Source organism: Anthonomus grandis, chromosome 1, assembly GCF_022605725.1.
Source record: "Anthonomus grandis grandis chromosome 1, icAntGran1.3, whole genome shotgun sequence".
In the NCBI taxonomy this organism is placed as follows: domain Eukaryota; kingdom Metazoa; phylum Arthropoda; class Insecta; order Coleoptera; family Curculionidae; genus Anthonomus; species Anthonomus grandis.
Genome location: NC_065546.1, coordinates 27,982,490 through 28,003,038, shown reverse-complemented (window position 1 = coordinate 28,003,038; position 20,549 = coordinate 27,982,490). Strand labels below are relative to the sequence as shown.

Below are 20,549 nucleotides of genomic sequence, written 5' to 3'. Positions count from 1 at the left end.
ACAGGTTTCTCCTATGTAAAATTTACCACAAGTACAAGGAATTTTATAGATTACATTTTTATTAGATTCATTTTCATTGAAAGGTTTAGTTTTTGTTAACAAGTATCATTTCTTGCAAATGAACTCACACCAGGACATCAGGATACAATATTATTATGGATGCTATCCATAATAATATTGTGCCTCTCCTATTTGTGACAGAACAGAAAATGTTTTAAGTTATTACATTTGTTTTATTTGTGATTTATTGGAAGCTCCTGGTTAAACTTTTATTAATTTAAATTTACTTTTTTACAATACTAATACAGAATTTCTAATTAATTCTTCAAAATTCAATTTTCAGACACTCAAGTTTTTTGCTCTCTTTAAAAATGTGATTTTTTTTAAATACAAAGGAACTAAATACCTAATTAAAGATGAGGAGGTAAAAAAAAACAAACCCACTCGAATCATAAATTTCCATTTATTTCTGTCAAATTTTTACAAAGAAACCATGACCCACTATGCCCCCTTGCCCCTAATCACACTAGTTCCATTGCAAAAATTCAATAATCACTGTTTATAATAAAATAAATTAACCTTAAAAACTAATCAACCTAAAAAATCTCTCCGTCTCCCATATACAAAAAATCATAAAGCGACGCTGCCAGCTCCTCATCGGCTCCGTTGCCAACGTTCGCACTCTTCCCTCTTCTACTACCAAAATCCTCCTCCAGGTCATCAGAGGAGTCGCTAGCCACGTCCACGTACTTTTTCCTTACATCTTTCATCACACACGCCTCCAGTTTCTTATGTTTATAACATTTAAAGAAGAACATTGGACGAATAAGTTCGCGCGAGAGCGGAGACTTTTCGTTTTTCACTTCTGGCACGCATTGCTAAAAAAGTAAATAATTAAAGTCTGGAAGATTATTTTATTATTATGAGTCTTTCACGAATCAAGAAAAACCAGCGGAAAAGACAGCGACCACTGGTGCAAAGAGTAGTCTCTTTTTTCAGATATTTACCGAAAACTGTTGACAATAAGTAACTCCATCTTGCATGTCCTTTCTCAGTTCCTCCTCCACTGGGAGGTTGGCAATCCTCTCACTAATCTTACTATAGTTAGGTTCCAGATTTTCATCCAAGTAGCCAAGCTCTTGCATCACACAAGTGACGTTCCTGGTTTTCCCGCTCATTTTTGAGGTTATAGCCTCCAACTGGCTCCTCATGTCCATGTCCCTCTGCACACGTCAAAACATTTTTTTAAAAACCACCAATTTCTTCAAAAGATGCCACTTACAGAAACCCTGCTGTTGCCCCCATAAAACTGCTGGCCAAAGAAGTTCCCGTAAGGAGAAAATGGTATTTGCTGATATCCTGGTTGGTAAAAGAAAGGATAATTGCCGGGTGGTTGGTAGTTAGGGTTGCTAAAAGCCATGGGGCTGTAAAACTGATTACCCATAGCCCCTCCTTGACCCGGAAATGAGGCTGGACGGAATTGAGGCTGTTGCATGTTCTAAAATAAAAATTCTCAGGTATACAAACTAAAAAAATCATACCAAAATTTATTACCGGTCTAAAGGCCATAATGGCCTGATGAAGTTTCTCCACGTCCAAACCGGAGGGGTGTGGTCCTGGAGGTTGTGCATCTCCTTGGGGAGGCTCCTCAGTAGCATGAGGTGGCGAATGAGTAGTGGTGGTGGTACTGGGAGGTGGAGAATCGTATGCGGCGCATTTCGCGCACGCGTCTTTCATTTCTTTACGGATTTGGCGCAACACCTCAGGACCGAAACAGCTCTCGTATATCTGCATAAAATTTCATAAGTTGAAAGAATGCGTCCATATGGCGCTCAAAGAGACCTTGATACATTTCCTAATAAAACGAAAAAACGCATAGTCTCGGCTCAAAAACTACACAATCAAACAAATTATATATTGCATGTTTCGCTTCTCAAAATGTCAATGGTCAAAGACCATTACACACACATACTATCTACCAAGTATTAGTACCACAAATATTTTGACTTTGACAGTCTTTGACCATAATTTGTTTAAAAGAATTATGTAACCTTACAATTTAAATAAATCATTTGTTTGATTATATAGTTTTTAAGACAGAGAATTTCCATTTTTTCGTTTTATTAAGATTTAACAGTTAATAGAGTGAAGAGCGTAGGATGACTATGGCATTGTGGCAACATTGATGGAAATTTAAAATTAAAGTCTGGGGAGTAAAAGTTCAAATCAAATACTCATTTTTTAGTCTAATAGCTCTTGAAAACAAGAGGCCATATAAACAAAGAGGCAGGGGAAACATTGAAAATAAGGAAATCCTGAAGGTGAACGTTGAATTTTCGAAACTTTGATGTGAGTAGTAACTAATAAAAAATTATAATTCTTGGATCTTTTTACTGGTGAAACATGGAAAAGGTCGGAAAATTGCAACAATATCCTAAGGATTACAATGAAATTTACGAAACTGTGATATAGATATTATCTTCAATGAATAGCTTATTGCAATTCTTGGATCATTTTACTGGTAAAACGTGGAAAAAGTGGGGAAATTGCAACAGTATCCTGAGAATTACAATGAAATTTTCGAAACTGTGATATAGATATTATTTTTCAATTAATAAATCATTGCAATTCTTTATTGCTTTTACTGGTGAAACGTGAAAAAGTGAAGAAATGTCAACAGTATCCTAAAGGAGATAATGAAATTTGCGAAACTTTCATAAAGATATTACCGTCAATGAATAAATCATTGCAATTCTTGGAGCTTTATTCTGGTTAAAAGTGGAAAAGTGATGAAATGTCAACAACATTCTGAAGATGGCGATGAAATTATCGAAACTCTTATATGAGTAGTATCTTCCAATTAATAAATCATTGCAATTTTTTGATCTTTTTATTGGTGAAACGTGAAAAAAGTGAAGCAATGTCAACAGTATCCTGAAGAAGACAATGAAATTTACGAAACTTTATAATAAAGATATTATCGCCAATGAATAAATCATTGCAATTTTTAGAGCTTTTTACTGGTGAAACATGGAAACAGTGACGAAATGCCAATAGTATCCTGAGGATAGCGATAAAATTGCCGAAACTAATATAAGTAGTATCTATCAATTAATAAATCATTGCAATTCTTGAATCTTTTTACTGACGAAGCGTGAAAAAAGTGGACAAATGTCAACAGTATCCTGAAGATGCCGATGAAATTATCGAAGCTCTGAAATAAGTAGTGTCTTCTAACTAATAGATCCTTGCAATTCTTGGATCGTTTTAGTGGTGAAACGTAGAAAAAGTGGTGAAATATTAACAGTATCCTAAAGATTCCGATAACAGCAATGAAACTTTGATGTAGGATTAATAAATTTTTACATTTCTTGTATAATGTTACTGGTGAAACGTGGAAAAGTGGTGAAATGTCAACAGTATTCTGAGGATGCCGATGAAATTATCGAAGCAAGTAGTATCTACCATACCATTGCAAAAATTGCAATGCTTTATTTATCAAGCATTGCAATTTTTGCATCTTTTTACTGGTAAAATATAGAAAAGGTGGTGAAACATATGTTGGAAACAAATACTGAACTAACAACCTTTTATTTGTATATGTTTTATGTAACATTTCAATTAATTTATATTATAGTTTATATTATGTGTAACTTAGTATAATATGTATGTACGCCTAGCCAGTGTTTTGATAGTATCAAGTGTAACAATGACATTTGGACTTACAGTCGTGAGCGCCACAAGAATTTTCTAGTTAGTGCATCTTTGACAGTCATGTACTTTATATTTCTTCAAATTTTAATTTTAAAGCAAAAATGCAAATTATTGTACGGAAAATTTAAATAGCTGCAACTTGTGTATAATAGCTTTCCTGAACCATTAAGCGTCTTTTCTCCGACTTGAAACATACACCACTTTTCTTATGAAGCTAGACCCAAATATCGAAAAATAAATTTAAAAAAAAGTGTAAATTTACCTTCATCATGGCGTATTTTTTCACAAACCGATCCTCGCTGCCACCAAAAGCGTTAACCATGACCAAGAGGCAGCCAATCACCCACAGTTGGAGGTTTCCCATGGTTAAATTTCTTGTTACACCCTGTATATCTGCAACAACAATAATAAATGAATGAATGAATTAAATAATCTGCGATGGAGATTAATTTATATAAAATTCAATTTGTTTTTAAATAATTGTTTAATAAATACCGTTAAAAGATTTATTAATGGGTTGAGGTTTGATGTATGTACAGTCAACTGGACTGATAGCTATAATTAATATTATATAAAGATATTCTATACAGGGTGATTTTCAACCTATGCGCATAAACTTGGGAAATGGTAGATGAAGATCAATAATAATTGGATAATAATAATGGTAATGATGAGAAAAAAATGTAGTAAAATATTTTTGGTTTGCGAAATAAAGTTAAACAAATGTCAACAGAACGTGTATCAGACAAACTTATTTTGTTTAATAATAACTGATAGTAAATAAGTCATAATGTTTGGAATCTTTAGCAGTACTTAGTTTGTTGGTGGCTGTAATTGTTTTCGATCGTTATTTTCACACGAACAAAATAAAAGCGTCAAATGTAATGGCGCACATTTTTACAAACGAAGAACTTGTCGACATGGTTTTGGTTTACGGAGAAACGCATCAGAATGCAGTGGCAGCAGCTGATCTGTATGCCTAAAGATTTTCCCAAAGATATCACCCGAGACGTGGGGCTTTCTTACGTGTTATTCAGCGGGGTAGAGAAACTGGCAATTTGCGGCCGCGGCCTGGACAAGATGGAGGAGCTATTAGACCTAGGCACATTCTAAATCTGGAGGAGGATATTTTAGAAGTTATCGAAGAACAACCTGGAATTAGCACTATGACAATTGCAGCGCGATTTGGAATATCGCAATCTACAAGTTGGCAAATTTTAAGGCACGAGTTGCTGTACCCGTTTCATGTGCAGAGGGTACAAGCCCTACTTCCAAGAGATTTGCCGCTTCGAGTACACACTTTTGTGAGTGGTTGTTACATCACCAGCAGTTAAGCCCAAACTTTACCATGAACATTTTAGTTACGGATGAGGCAAATTTTACGCGCAATGGAATTTTCAACTTTCATAACACTCATTACTGGGCTTTGGAAAATCCGCATATTACAGGGAGAACATACTTTCAACAACGTTTTTCTGTAAATGTATTGGCTGGAATTCTGAACGGGATTCTCATCGGACCTTTTATTCTGGAAAATCGTTTGACTGGTGCTCGGTATTTAGAATTTTTGCGCAACAATTTACCAGTGCTTCCTAAAAATGTGGACCGCAACGTTAGGCAGAACATGTGGTTTCTTCATGATGGTGCTCCACCACATTTTTCATGACCAGTGCGACAACATTTAGATCGTGTATTTCTCGGACGATGGATAGGCCGTGATGGTCCAGTTGGGTGGCCCCCTCTCTCGCCTGACCTTAATGCATTAGACTTTTATTTGCGGGGTCATATGAAAACAATGGTGTATGTAAACGAAGTTGATACTTAGCAAGAGCTACGACATCGCATAAACGGTGCCAGTGACGCAATTCGCCTACAGCCTGGTTTGGCCCTTGCATGTACACTTGCACGTCTTCATGGACTTGCACGTCTTCATGGATTCGACAAGCTCAAGTCTGTATCAAAAATAATGGAAACAACTTCGAACAGTTGCTTTAAATTAGTTTAAATTAAACACGTTAAAAAATACACTTATTTTATTTAAAAAAATATGGATATCTCCAAAACTAAAAATATTTTACTACATTTTTTTTTCATTATTACTCATTATTACTCATCAGCTATCATTTCCCAAGTTTATGCGCATAGGTTGAAAATCACCCTGTATAATTAACGCCTGCTATGGGCTTATAAAAGAAAAACAAAATCGTTTACAGGTGCATCGGAGATAAATAATGTTTTTCCACACGTAGGTACATAATGAGGAGATTCTCCCGTTATGTATATACATAAATGTGTGTTTATATACGCATCGACCTCAGGAGATTCCTCTGAAGCGTTCGATACGGTGTTCGCTCATCAGGAAATCTTGAAGGTAGTAGGTACCGTTGCTCTGTTGTGCAACGTATTACAAGGCGACAAAAAGATTATTTATTATCTGTATAATTCTGTTAATTATTTATTATCTATATAAAAAATTAAATTGGATTTTTTTTTAAATGGACCAGTCCAGTTTATGCTTGACTTACTCGATTAAAGTTAATCTATATAAACCAACATCAAAGTATTTCATTCATAGCGAATTTATCAATTAAATGAAAATAAAAAACAATTACGTGTGACCGTGAATGCTTCTATGACCTTACATAAGCATATTTATTTATATTATTTTATTTAAATATTTTGGGATTTAGGGGTAATCACGTACTAAGCTTTTAAAATAGATTTTTAAATTGTTAGACGTCAATTTTGATTTCTAGAGGCATGTCTTTTTATCTAGAGACGTATAATATAGTATATACCATGCAGTTTTTGGTAATTTTTGTATAATAATGCTTAAACCTATCATTAATTATTGTGAAGCAATTTTTTGTTTTTTTAGATGTTTTAAAAAAAAAAGCTTGAAGTGGCATTTTTTATGCAAAATTAATGTTTCCTATATGACATGGATCTGAGTTTCTCAAAAAAACCTTCAGTTTCAACATTAAACAATGTTTAAAGCAAAAACCACTTAAACCGGCATTCAATATGTTCTAAATAAAACAAAAACACACCGCGTCTAATGGACCAGAATGAAATCCACTATAGATAATCAAATTTTGTGGTGATCCTACGCTTATAACGGTACCTTTTATTTGCAATTTAACTTATTTTTTTTATTACTAAACTGTTTTTTATGCGTCATTTCTTCAAATTATGTAAATTAGGTTTTAAAACAACATTCTTTTAAGAGAGATTATAAAGCAATTAAGAATGTTCTTTATAGGAGTCATATACATGTAACCGTTTGTTTCGATGGTACTGTCGTGGAAAAACACGCGTTTTGAATTCATAATTGTTCCGTAAAGTATTTTCCATACTCGTTTTTAAAATTCGGTTAGTGGGTTAAAAAAGAAAACAATTGATATTATTTTTTGGTGGGCATATATAGTTTTTTGAAATAATTAATAGCGTGATGGGTGGTCCTTTCGTACATACAGGGATATATACGTAAATAATATACAGATGTATATATACAGAAACTCCAAGAAACACATTGGTCGATTTTAAGAAAACTATAATTAGAAAAATTCTGAAAATTTGACTGTAAAAACGAACTTCATGAAAAATTTGATTAAGAAGTAAAAATGTAGTACAAGCAGTGCTACATAGGCATATAACCTTTTTATATCTTATACTCGTAGATATATAAAAAGGTGCGCCAAAAACATAACTTTGAAAACTTTTTATTTTTTTCCAAAATATCTAAAAAAATTTAAGCCAGCAAGAATATGATTAAAAAAAAGAAAACTTTTCCAAATACTAGTAGAGCTGAATCTTTTATAATAAGCTTTGCAGGAAAAATATTTTTGTTTTTTTTACGGAAGTAAAAGTCTCTTCTTAGTTTTATCTTATATTTTATTTTATATTATCTTATATTTTATTTTATATTAAATTAAAAAGAAGAAAATATTTGTTTAACAAAAAGAAAAATGATTGTGTATTACAATCAGCTGAATCTCATATACAAAGCGCTGCAAGAAAAAATATTTTGTTATTCTTTCTACAGAAAATGCTCACTCTCACTTTTTCAAAAAACAAGAATAAAACTAAGGAAATTAAAATAGAAAACTGAATTTTATGGAATATTTTCTGCAAAACAAAATATTTCTTCAACAACATTCGAAAATAGAAAAAAATTGAATTTAGGATTTTTAAGTTATTTTATTTAATTTTTTTATTTACAGTTTCAATTCGTCTGCGTCAAATTATGGTTATTTGCGAAAATCTCCTTTTTTACGATTTTAAATACAAATATTTTTGTATCATAAATTTGTTAATTTTTAGGAGAAAATTCATCTCTATCCCAATGTCCCAATAATTATAAACCACAATTTTTATTTACTTACACCGTCACTGAAAATCACTGCTGATAAATATTTTATCGTGTGTTAATTCAGGTCTTACAAAGAATAAACCCATATACCCCCTCCCTTCCAACTCTCTCTAAGATCATGGAAAGGCTAGTTAAATTTAAAGTCTTTGAATTTTTAAGAGTACTTCAGTATCTCAGTACCTTAGGGCTCTATCCTTGGTCCCCTTTTCTTTATTATTCACACGTCTGAACTTGTAAGCCTCTTCATCTCGGAAAGATACAAGCTTTTGCTGACGATACCCAGATGTACTACCACTTCTCTTCAAAAGAGTTTGTTACTTGTAACGAAAACATTAATCATGAACTAAACAACCTAAAAGATCTCTTTAAAAAACACGGCCTTCAACTGAATCCATCAAAATCAAAACTTAAGCTGTTTGGCAAAAAATCAAAATGAATATTTAAAAAATAATATTAAAATCAAAATAGATGACCAAATATTACCATTTTGGAATTCTGCTCGTAATCTGGGTGTTATACTTGATTGTCACCTTAATTTTTCCGATCATATTAAGCAACTTCTACAAAGGTCATATATATCGCTTAAACAACTATATTTCAACAGAAACCTTTTAAGTACCAAGTTAATGGCATTGTTATATGAAACTCTTGTACTTTCCCACTTTAACTATGCTGATTTTATTTATGGCTCTTGTCTTCGTTAAGCGGAACATCGTATTCAAAAGGTACAGAATACAATACATGTATTTTACTTTTATAATACGTCTATTTTATATTATTTATATACGTCTATAATCTTTAATTTAAGAAAATCAGATCACATATCACATAAAATTAATGAGTTGAACTGGTTAAATATCTCAAATCGTAGAACTCAACATTTGGGTGTTTTTATGCATAGTTTAATTACTAACTCAAAATTCATATCTAAATCTCTAAAAAATATTTTTAAAACCAATTTGAGCGTCCATGATATAAATACCAGAAATAAATTTAAATATATTATTCCTTGACATAATACAAGAAGTGTTTTACTTATAATGCGATTAAAATATGTAACTTCTTGCCAAACAATGATTTACTACTTCATAATTTAACTAAGTTTAAGTCAGGATTTAGGTTGTATTTGTTTAGAGAACACTTGAGCTCCTATTTTCTAACTCAATAGTATCGTGTGCTCCAGAGGAAGCATGGTGGTTGTATACGATTGCATATAAGGGTATTTATTTGTGTACAGTATTGTTTTGGTGCAGGTTGTGAGTTTTATATCTCTCCCGTGTTGGGTATAAAGAAGGGTATAAATATTTTTTTGGTGGGAACAATTATTTCTTTATAATATTTCATCTTTATATTATTTTTCATATTATTGTTATGTATGATTACCGACATTTATTTATTATTTATTAGGGTTAAGTTTGAGTAGCCTTAGGCTAGACTTGGCCTTTTGTTTTTTTTTCATTTGTAATATTTGTCAATCTGTTGTTTTTTTCTATAAAAGACGATTATTATTGTTATTATTATTATTAAATTAAATTATATTATTATAAATTATTATTACAACACACCAAACTCAAATCCATTTACTTTTAGGGAGAAGAAAGGTGAACGAGAAGAAGTAAACTGATAATGAACTTTTAATTTCTGAAACATCTACATCGTGGGTATACTGCGAAAAGTGACCAAGTCGAATTTTTACCAATTTTAAGGTAATAAGTCCAACTAAGTCACAAGCAGTTGCCGAATACCTGGTAAAAGTGACCAAGTCTAAATTAAAAAACTAGATATGCCACACGCATAACATTAAAATGTACAAGTCATGACAACCAAATTATTTTCAAGAAAAACTGATCAAGTTGACTTATTCACTTTTCTATGTAACTAGCAATGTTAATATCTTTAAGAGAAAATTGACTATTACGACTTGGTCATTATTTCATGTAAGCATTGTTTGTTTATATTCGGTAGTCATTCACGTGCAGGAAAAAATTAATAGTTTAGTCTGTTTTAAAATGAGTTCCAGAGGCTAGTTTTTAGTGAAATTGTGTTTAGATAATGCTGAAGCTTATACACAGGAAAATAATGGTAAGAGTATTTTAATTAAATTAATTTGCTGAAAACGAGTTTGAGGTTATGTTCGATTAAAGTTTATCTGATTTTGTTTTCTTTAAAGAGCAGAATAATATAATGGTGATCAAATAGCGGTTCTTATTAGTATTTTTCTCGTTTTCAGAACCCGCTTCGTTACTCTCAGAGACACAAAAAGTATGTTTTTTACCTGTGGCAACCACAAATGAAAATTACAATGACGATCCTGCATCCATAGTAAATAGTGTTGTTGAAGGTAAAATCTTTTTCAAGAAATAAATTTCCCTTTTAATTTAAATTTTCATTATAATTAGGCACATTAAGCAGATTAAGCTCTACGCCAAGAAAGTTTCAAAACGACCTACCTACATGCTTAGTAAAGGAAAATACTTCTGAAAGCGATTTAGATTTTTCTTCTGGCAGCAGTGATCATTACATACCTAGTGACCACGAAAACATGTCAAATGGAAAATCGTCTTCGGAAAGTGACACACCTGCCGCTTCAAAACGTAGCTGTCGCTGGAAGAAAAGTGATCCTTCTCAGTGGAAAAGGAATATTGCCAAAAAAATAATGTCAAGTTTGCCTTATAAATCTAAAAAGGGCATAGTGAAGCCAGCAAAGAAACCTAGATTAATTAATTGCGACTCCTGTAAATTTAAATGCTCCTTAAATTTTAGTGATGAGTTGAGGAACAATTTATGCTCACAATTTTGGGCTCTTGACTACAAAAGACAAAAAAACTTTATTCTTTGTTATGTTACAAGTAAGGAACCTGCTTGTAAAAGAGTTCGATCAGGAACAGGTGCTCAAAAAACTAGTAGCAGATTCTATTATTTTTTAAAGGAAGGCACAAAAGTTCGGGTCTGTAAAACATTCTTTTTACATACTTTATGTATTACTCATGGACCAGTAGACAAAGCTTTTTCTGGGGTAAATGAATCAGGCAAATTTGTTACTGATGACAAACGTGGTCGAAGAATACCAGCTAATAAGACAAAACCAGAAATCATTGAAGCAATAAAAGCTCACATACAAAGTTTTCCAACCATGGCCTCTCATTATTGTAGAGCAACAACTAAACGAAAGTATTTAGATTCTGATTTATCAATAGCCAAAATGTATGCTTTGTACGCTGAAGAATCTAAAAATGCCCAAAAAGAGTATGCCTCCCAAATAACTTACCGGATATTTGGAACAGAGTTTAATTTATCCTTTTTCAAGCCTAAAAAAGATCAATGCCTGATATGTACCAACTACCAGGCTACAAAATCAGCTGATTTAAAGGAAAATTATGAGTCTCACATTCAAAGACGGGATGAAGCTAATGCAACAAAAAACTCAGATAAAGAACGCGCTCTGAAGGACGATAATTTTGTAAGCGTTACATTTGATTTACAAAGCGTTTTACAAATACGTCTTCAAATGTTTCACTTATGTATTACAGCAGGAAACTATGTGCATATAACTTCACAATATATGAAGCAGCAACAAAAAAAGCCTACTGTTATGCATGGACCGAAATTAATGACCAACGAGGTAGTTCAGAAATAGGAACATGTCTGCTTACATTCATACAAAATTTGCCACAAAATATTACGGAAATAAGTTTGTTTTCTGATACCTGCAGCGGTCAAAATAGAAATCAGTTTATTGCGGCCTTATTTATGTTTATTATACATTCTGTACAAAATAGTAACTTAAGTGTTATACAACATAATTTCTTAGAGTCTGGTCATTCATACATGGAGGCAGACTCTATGCACAGTGCTATGGAGAATGCAAAAAAATATATACCAGTATATATCATTGGTGTAACATTTTTCGTTTAGCTCGCTCCAATCGTGGACGAAACAAAACAAGTGGACCATACAACGTTCATGAATTAAAGTATAGTGATTTCTTTGACTTAAAGGCACTAGCTGCTCGTACTTTTAAGAATAGAACTATAGATGAAAACAATAATCGCGTAAATTGGTTTAAGATCAAGTGCATGCGATATGAAAGAAATATGCCGCAGTATGTCCTATTTAAATACAATTATAGCGACTTGGAGTTTATTAAACTTAATGTAACAGGACGTATGAAACGAACAGCGAATGATGTTATCATAAATGAAATACCTCGTCTATACAGCAAAGAAATTCCAATATCCAATGCCAAAACGCAAGATCTTTTAAAGCTTTGTAGAACGGGAGCAATTCCTTCCGAGTTTCATCCATGGTACCAATCGATACCATCAGATAGTTGAAAAAAAGATGTCGCTCCGGAGCATCAGCGTTTTGCAGATTCCGATTCGGACTAGTTCTTTTTAAATATTGCTCTATTTTTTATATTTTTCAGCTTCAATAAGAATTTCTTCAAAAGAATTCTTCAAAAAGAATTACATGTTTCTTTTAAATGTATTTAAATTTATATTGTTCAATAAATTTAAAACAAAGCATTTTTTTGTGTTTTAGTGCTAGACGAAATTAATTTGTTGTTGACCATCATTGCGAAATGGAGAAATTCCTACATCCAAAAGTGACCAAGTCAATATTTTTTTCAAATTTGTTAAAGGTAACAACAATATTAAGTACTAAATTAATTTATGAAATCCATATAATAATATTAAAAAGAAAAAATAACGAATATTTTGCTTTTATCTATAAACTCTAAATCCCGAAAAAAACTGCAAACCTTTAAATTGATTTATTTACAAACTTTGATGGCTTGACTTGGTCAGTTTTCGCAGTATACCCACGATATGTTGGTTTAAATTGGGTTGAGGTTTTCAGAGCGGTGTTTTGTGACTTGAAAAAAGCATTTTGACTGTCATGAAATACCTCTTCGGAAGTTTGAAACTCTTTGGTATTGATATCAGTATTTTGTGGCATCATTCTGATGGTCTCTTGTTGCAGAATAACATTAATAACGATTTGCAAAGAGTCAAGTTTTGATTCGATACCAACTTACTCACATTTAATACATAATACAATATAGTTCGACATATCACTAACACATAATTAAAAAAAAAAACACAATACTGGGTTAAACATACAGCATAAACAATAATACCACAAAATTTAATTAATTCAACACGAAATGAGAGTAACATCGCAAAAATAATATAAAATATATCATGACAAAAAATCAAACCTTTAAATCTTTATTAAAAACTAATTATGTCCTATGGGCCTATTCCCAATTATTTTCAAAAAACTCTGCTGGCTGTAAAATACTTCCTCTTAAGCAGTTCCGGGCTTTTAAAGACAAGGAGGAATTTTAGAGGCTTTGATGCAATTTGGAAGATGGTTAAAAAATTGTATGCTTATATATATATAAGGGAATTCCATGTTAGTTCACTTTTCGGAATGGGCATTGGAATATTGTAATTTTGTTTGGTATTGTAATGTTTTGAGGAGCCATTATTTACAAGATACGATTTATATTTTTTATATATTAAGCAAGCAGACTTCACAATAAACAAGGAACATAAAGTAAGTAACGTAAGTTAAGTCTACATGAGTCCTGTGGAGATTTATGACACATATATCTAATGGCTCTTTTTTGCAAAACAAAGACAGAGTTGAAAAGCTGTCCTGCCCCAAAATGCTATTTCATACCGTAGGTTAACTGGTCTAAACATACAAATTTAAAATTTAACAATTCAGTCTTATCTATAATGAAGAATCCTCTTATCTGGAGAGACACCAGGTCATTTATATACAATAGAAATAAAAATGGGACCGAGAACTGAACCGTAAGGAACTCCATGAGCCGAACAGACTGTTTTCTGTCTGAGAAAAAAGATTTAACCCATTCTAGAGCAACTCTCCTAAGCCCCATATCTAGAAAGCTTACCGAGCAATTTAATTGGTTGACTAGAGTCAAACGCTTAAAAAAGTCACAGAATACCGCAGCAAATTGTTCAAGTATCTTTCCAGGAATGGAAACATTGCACAAAAATGTTCGATTGAGGGATGTATGCAAGCCTGTCCTTTTGAGAAATAAAATTATGACACTACCTTGTTAATTTATTACTGCTGGGATAAAATATAAGTGAAAAACCACCCAAAAATTGGCATTTTTTTTTAAATTTGGTAAAGTTTTTCTTACTACTAGACAACTCTGCATCCTTCTTAAGACTAGTATGACTAACGTTTTGCACCGTTAACAACTAAGGTAAGTTTTTTGTTTTTTAGTAAGAAAGTTACGGTTTTTAAATGCTTCGTAAGCTATGTTAGCTTTTCATAGATATTATACAAAATATTATACACCTTTTTAGATCCTATTAATTTGTTGTTACTATATTTTCAGCTATAGAAATTATGATTTTTACGCCGGTTTATAATGAGTGCCAATATTTGGAAACCATAACTTGACAAAATCCAATTATTGGCATGGATGATTGATTGGATTTGGAATTTGGCGATATTCGTTGTTCCTAATATTGATACTCAAAAAAATAAATTTTAAATATTTTTTAAATTAAAATTTTAAAATTTAAATAAATAGAAAACAATATAACATTTAATTTATCTTTTTGCATTAAGAGGTAATACCCATATAAATTATATACTTTTAAGTTTAATTTGTTTTTGATCCCGACTAGCAGATGTAAAGAAATAATATATATACATATTCAAAATCATGCATCGAAGATTTGCTTCAAAAGACATTGGCAGAATTTTATCTGCTTCGTAAGGCTTTTGAAACTAAGAGTGTGAGTAAATTTTGCGAAATTTTCCAGGCAATTGACGTATTAAAATAAAGGAAATATAAGATTTTAAAATATCAATACATGGCAATATATTTCGGGCATGTTACAAAAATATACTATTTTACAAAAAAAAATCTTAGTTTTTTTAATTAATTTTTGAAAAACATGTTCTTTTTTAATGTTGTCAAATAAAAAAATATATACATTCTAAAAAAATTATTCAGCAATTTTCACCTCATTAAATGTTTCTGGTAAGTACGGAAAGAATATTTCGGCTTATAAAACACGGGAATTATAATGAATATTAAAGAATATCTTCATAATATTCCAGAAAAGTTTTTCCAAACACCAAGACATTTCATTTTTATTTGGTATATTGTATGAAAGTTTTATTTTTAATAATTTTTTTTTAAGTACTTACGTTTAAATTAACTAAAAATGAAGAAACACACGCACAAAAAAAGACACACAATTTAAACCGAAAGAAAGTATAGTGGCGTCAGCGTAGAATTGCGACGAGGAAAAGAATCTTCTTCTTCGCCGACCTTCGGTGAGGTCTTCTTTATATCTTCCACTTCTCTTCGATCTTGAACTTGCTACTTCACATGACCGGATTACGTACCAGAACCGATTTTCTATCGGACAAATTTTGGGTTTTTATATGGTGCTACTTGTCTGTAGAGACGTTTCAGGTGTACAAAACATAATTTATAGTCAATATATGCTTTTAAAGGGTAGGGGGTAAAAATTTGAAAGACTTTTCTGGTGTACGTTTAGGGTATATTAACAATTCTTATAGACCACCAGCACTTAAAGATTAAGCACTTAAGATCTTTAAAAAAAGTGATAAAGTGATGATGAGTTTATTTTCCAATTAAAAGAGAACATAGGCTAGGATCGCATAAGAGTACGCGTTTATTAAGAGTACGCGGTCGCCATTTTTCCATACTTATCCAACTCTTTCAGTAGTCATTAGGTCAGCAGTTCGTTATCAGGCGTCTGAAAAGCGTGAGTGTTGTTCTTGGCCATTTGCAAGTATGACATCAAATTTATCCCAAAAAAAAAATTTCCTGTGTTTATTTGTAATTTTTTAGACTTAACTTTTTGTAAGTGACATGAGATTAATACTTTTTTTTCTATTCAAAACTTTAATATTATCATAAATAATGATGTATACACTCCATCTTCACCGGCATAAATCGAAGTTGGTTGCCTAAATTTGTATTTAAAATGTTGCGTCTGTATTTAAAATGTTGAGTTCTAAGAGTACGCACCCAAAGAGTACGCATGCGAACTAAGATCAGTCTAGTGCTAGATCATTTGATGTAAATGAGTGCACATTACGAAAAAAATTACGAGTTTTTAATATGTATGAAACGGGATTATCTACCGTGCCAAACAAGTTTCCTAAAGTTTATGCTACAAAAGGCAAGAAAACCGTGTCGAAGGTAGTGTCAGCTGAACGAGGCCAGTTAGTAACAGCAGTGTGCTGCATGAGCGCTGCTGGTACTTGGGTTCCACCAGGGCTTATTTTTGGAAGGAAACGAATGAACGATAAAGTTTTTCTTTGGAACACCACCTGGGACTTAAAAATAATATCAGATTCGAGCTAGATCAACACTGAGTTATTTCTGATTTGGCTGCGACATTTTAGAGACTTTGTAAAGCCATCAAAAACAGATCCAGTGCTATTATTAATGGACAATCATTTTTCAATTCAATTCAGTATATTACGGTAATTAACCAATTTACAAACTAAATATAGTATAAAAATATATACAAGTATTAGTACTATTATCATTAAATATCTAGCATAAAAAAACACAGAAGAGGTAACATCAATAAAATCAAATAATATATAAGGACAACAGTCAACAATGGTTTAAAACAGAGTAACTACAATAGAAAAGAAGATACACTAAGCAAAGTCAAGATATAAAATTATATTGCACTTCAGCAGATTTTAAAATTTGTTGAAGTGAACTCAGAGAACAATGAAACAAATATATACTGACACTATTTGAGTTCTTCTATCTGAATCTTCATTCTATCCATTGCACAGTCTTTACACTACAGTGCACGATGTTGATCAAGGTAGAATAATCTAATTTGTCTGAGCACTGTAGTAGGAGGAACATTTAAATTAAGCTGCCACAACAACTCAGGAGACTGTATTACATTGTTAAGAATTTTGTATGTCGTGACAATATCGCAGTTTTTACGTCGAAACTCCGACTTTTAAATGTTCAGCAATCTATACATTTCATTGCAATTAATATCAATACAGGAAATATTAAGCTTGTAAGCAATGTATCTTATGAATTTACGATGAACCTTTTCTAGACACATTATATATTTAGCATAATAAGGTGACCATATACATAAATTCGACTCAAGTTGACTGCGAACCAATGAAAAATACGGAAGTTTGATGGAATCAATACTGCTGAAATCATGAGTGTATCTCTTAATAGAACCTAACATTTTCTAAGCCTTATTATACAGGTTTTCATTATTTTTTTAGAAAAGTTAGTCTGCACTCAAAAAGCACCCCAAGATCACGTATCTCTGATACTTTCTCAATAAGTGAACCCGTTAGATGTTACTGATGGAATGGTGGACTAAAACTTCTGGTAAATTGAATATATTTGCTTTTTTTAGCATTTAGGACCATTCTATTTTTCTGGCACCATAATTCAAATTTGTGAAGATCAGAACAAGGTTCATGATGTGCCAAGTTACTGTCTATAATTCTAAAAATCTTAACATCATCAGCACATTATAATAATCAAAACAATGAACAACATTACTAATAAAAAAGTTAAATCATATATCTCATTACTCATTGAGTGCTATTTTATTCGCGAGAAGTAATTTTATAACTTTATTAACCCTATGACCGTCCCAGACTTTGCGCCATCAGAGGTCACAGATAGACCGCAACTGGAGGTGGTCCAAGAAAACCAATTGGAAATTAAAGCGACCCATTCGCCTATTAATAACTCACCTAATGCTTGTAATTGTTAAGAAGCTGTTGAAATCAATAAATATAATAAAATAAAATCCTGTAGTGTATGTTCTTCTGTCGATAAAAATATGCCATCAGGCTGGTTCACACCCATAGCCAGTATCAAGTTCAATATTTTATTGCTTATCTTATGTAAAGAAATGTATTAGCATAATAAAAATCTTTACAGGCGACTAGCACAATAGCAAAAAAATCTTAAAATTATTGATTTCAACCAACAAGGGTGCAATATAGGTACTTTATTAGAGTATTTCCTAATAGTATACCTTTCACGCATATAAATATATCCCTTACAGACGAGTAGCACTATTAAATATGACGGAAAATTAAATAACTAAATTTTATTAAAAAAAAAAACAATTTTCCGTTACAGTTCTACAAGCCATAAATTCACTGTTAAACAGCAGCAGTTAAAAAACAAAAGCCTATGATTAAAGTAATTTTAATAATGGTCTATCGCTGAGAACTTTTTCAACATCCTGTACACACGCAGATCTTCTATTATATACAATTTTAACAGTTAAATTTGATATATAATTGTATATTAAAATAGTGTACCGATGAAAGATAAACGACCTAGAAGAGCGAATTTTTGCACATAATCCCATATATGGAAACACCCAAATTTTAAGTGCTAATCATCTGTAAAGAGTGTTATTTTATCAAGAGGACGTTGGGTTGACATTTGCCGTTAATATCTAATATACTATGCTTACAAATAATCAGAAATATTAATAGAATCATAAATAACATCCCTTACAGGCACGATAATAGTGGTTCCAAGCAAAAAAACTTATTGCAACGATATTGGAAACGCCGAGAGTATCAGCTGTCCTCCGTTATTCCAGAATGATCACCCACCGCACGAGGTCTCTGGAGTCTGGAGACGCCTGGTCAGTGAATCTTCCAAAATCATGGTCAGCTGATTATATAAGGAGCCGCATGACCGCTGGGAGTCAGTTGACAGGTGAGTGCAATGAAGTTCGGAAAAATCTTCTTCACTGGAAAAGCGGATTCTCTTATTGGTAGAGGACAGAATCCAGGAAGTTCAAAACAAAATTGCGGCTTGGACGTCAACACAAGAGCAATGTTTATGATAATGCGCCTTAAGCCATCTCAATTTGACGCTACCACATCATAGAATTAGCGTCAGTTTGAAGCGGATGTTAAAGCAAATGTTGGTCATTTAGAGAGAAGTTAGAAGCTATCCTTACATTGAAAGAAGATGCTGCTGCCATCCTACAAAGAATGTCCCCCGAAAAACAAGAAGTCTACGAAGACCTAATAAGGGAGCATTCAAGTATTGCGTAATGCACTTTTTAGTGATTTTTGACACCCCTTTCCCCTTCATAACGTAGCCTTGCTCCGTGGACAGCTGCTATAAGAGCGCATCTATTTTAAACATCACTCTCCCAACCCATCTAAGAACATACCCATTTTTAATAAATGGGTATGTATTAAATTTATCAGGAAAGAAACGATTAGTAGAAATAACAAACAGATTGATCCCTCACGTCCCCACTGTGATGTTATGCCTTACGTAACACATAATTGTTTTTTTATTAATCCAGGTTTATAATGTTTCGTAAAGTGATTTTTGTTTAAAATTACCATATGTGGTGGAAGTTCGATATTGATAGGTACTTTAGTTTTGTCTTAATTTGATATAACTTCAAAAACACATTTCATAATATGTAATATGTCAGATAACAGAAAATACATACATATCTTTCGAAATTCCATACAGGTGCATTTCGTTGAACATATACTATAGTCGTTTAATGGATTTATTTATTTTACAAAAAAAACTAGATATACTCCCCAACGTCGCATCGTTCTCTGAAGAAAAGCATTGATCGTTATTTCTACAAAAGGTCCAGTTACAAGAAGGGACGACATCAACATCCACCATCGTTGGAATTATTTCGAAATGAAATGAGGTTAATATGGGGGCAGTGTAACGATATCCGAAACGCCGAGAATATCAGCTGTTCTCCGTCATGTCGAAATGACATAAGTGACCATATGACGTCTCTAAAGACGCATGGAAGATTAGCAAATCTTTCGGAACAGCGCTCTGCCGAGTATATAAGGTGACGCGTCGTTGCTGCGATATCAATTGACAGTTCAGTGCAGGGATGTTGGGAATATTTAAATTCAAAGAAATATTTCTAGTGTGTGTAAATAAATCAGTTAACTATTTTTGTGCATCGAACGTTCTAATTCACACCTAATGGACGGTAAATACTTTACAATATAAAAAGTGCTTTCTACCATTTTATCTTCAGCCTATATCTCTATTCTTATTTTTATTTTCAACAATAATTGAAAATTTCCGCCATAGTGTATGAGCCACTGTCTCTAAAAACCATTTCATTTATAGATATTTCCATATAGATATAGATATGACCATTTTATAAATTTGAAATAGAAGCCATTTCAAATAAAGCTTTTTAAACACATCTTTGAAGATTGAGTCTAGTGGGGGGAAGTGAGAGGAGTAACAACCTAACTTAAATGGAAAATTTGTGGGTAAAATATCCAATAAATAAAATAATGGTTTAAACTGCACCCAGATCTTTAGCAATATCATAGGATCACTTGGACAATATGGCAAGATGGAGTAAGGTTTCATTTTTTAATTAATTTT

General features: G+C 32.2%; 2 protein-coding genes across 2 annotated transcripts; one reads left to right on the top strand and one right to left on the bottom strand.

The window, feature by feature from the left end:
- Positions 1-444: 444 nt before the first annotated feature.
- LOC126740777 (uncharacterized) lies at positions 445-15,426 on the bottom strand. The gene is made up of 6 exons (XM_050446950.1): positions 15,293-15,426; positions 3,977-4,107; positions 1,555-1,788; positions 1,283-1,498; positions 1,008-1,223; positions 445-878 (listed from the first exon to the last, which is right to left on the bottom strand). The coding sequence occupies exons 2-6, from the start codon at positions 4,076-4,078 to the stop codon at positions 597-599; spliced, it is 1,050 nt and encodes a 349-aa protein (XP_050302907.1). The 5' UTR covers positions 4,079-4,107; positions 15,293-15,426; the 3' UTR covers positions 445-596.
- On the top strand, positions 10,307-12,581 carry LOC126740770 (uncharacterized). The gene is made up of 2 exons (XM_050446937.1): positions 10,307-10,427; positions 10,486-12,581. The coding sequence occupies exon 2, from the start codon at positions 10,629-10,631 to the stop codon at positions 11,721-11,723; it is 1,095 nt and encodes a 364-aa protein (XP_050302894.1). The 5' UTR covers positions 10,307-10,427; positions 10,486-10,628; the 3' UTR covers positions 11,724-12,581.
- Positions 15,427-20,549: the final 5,123 nt, after the last annotated feature.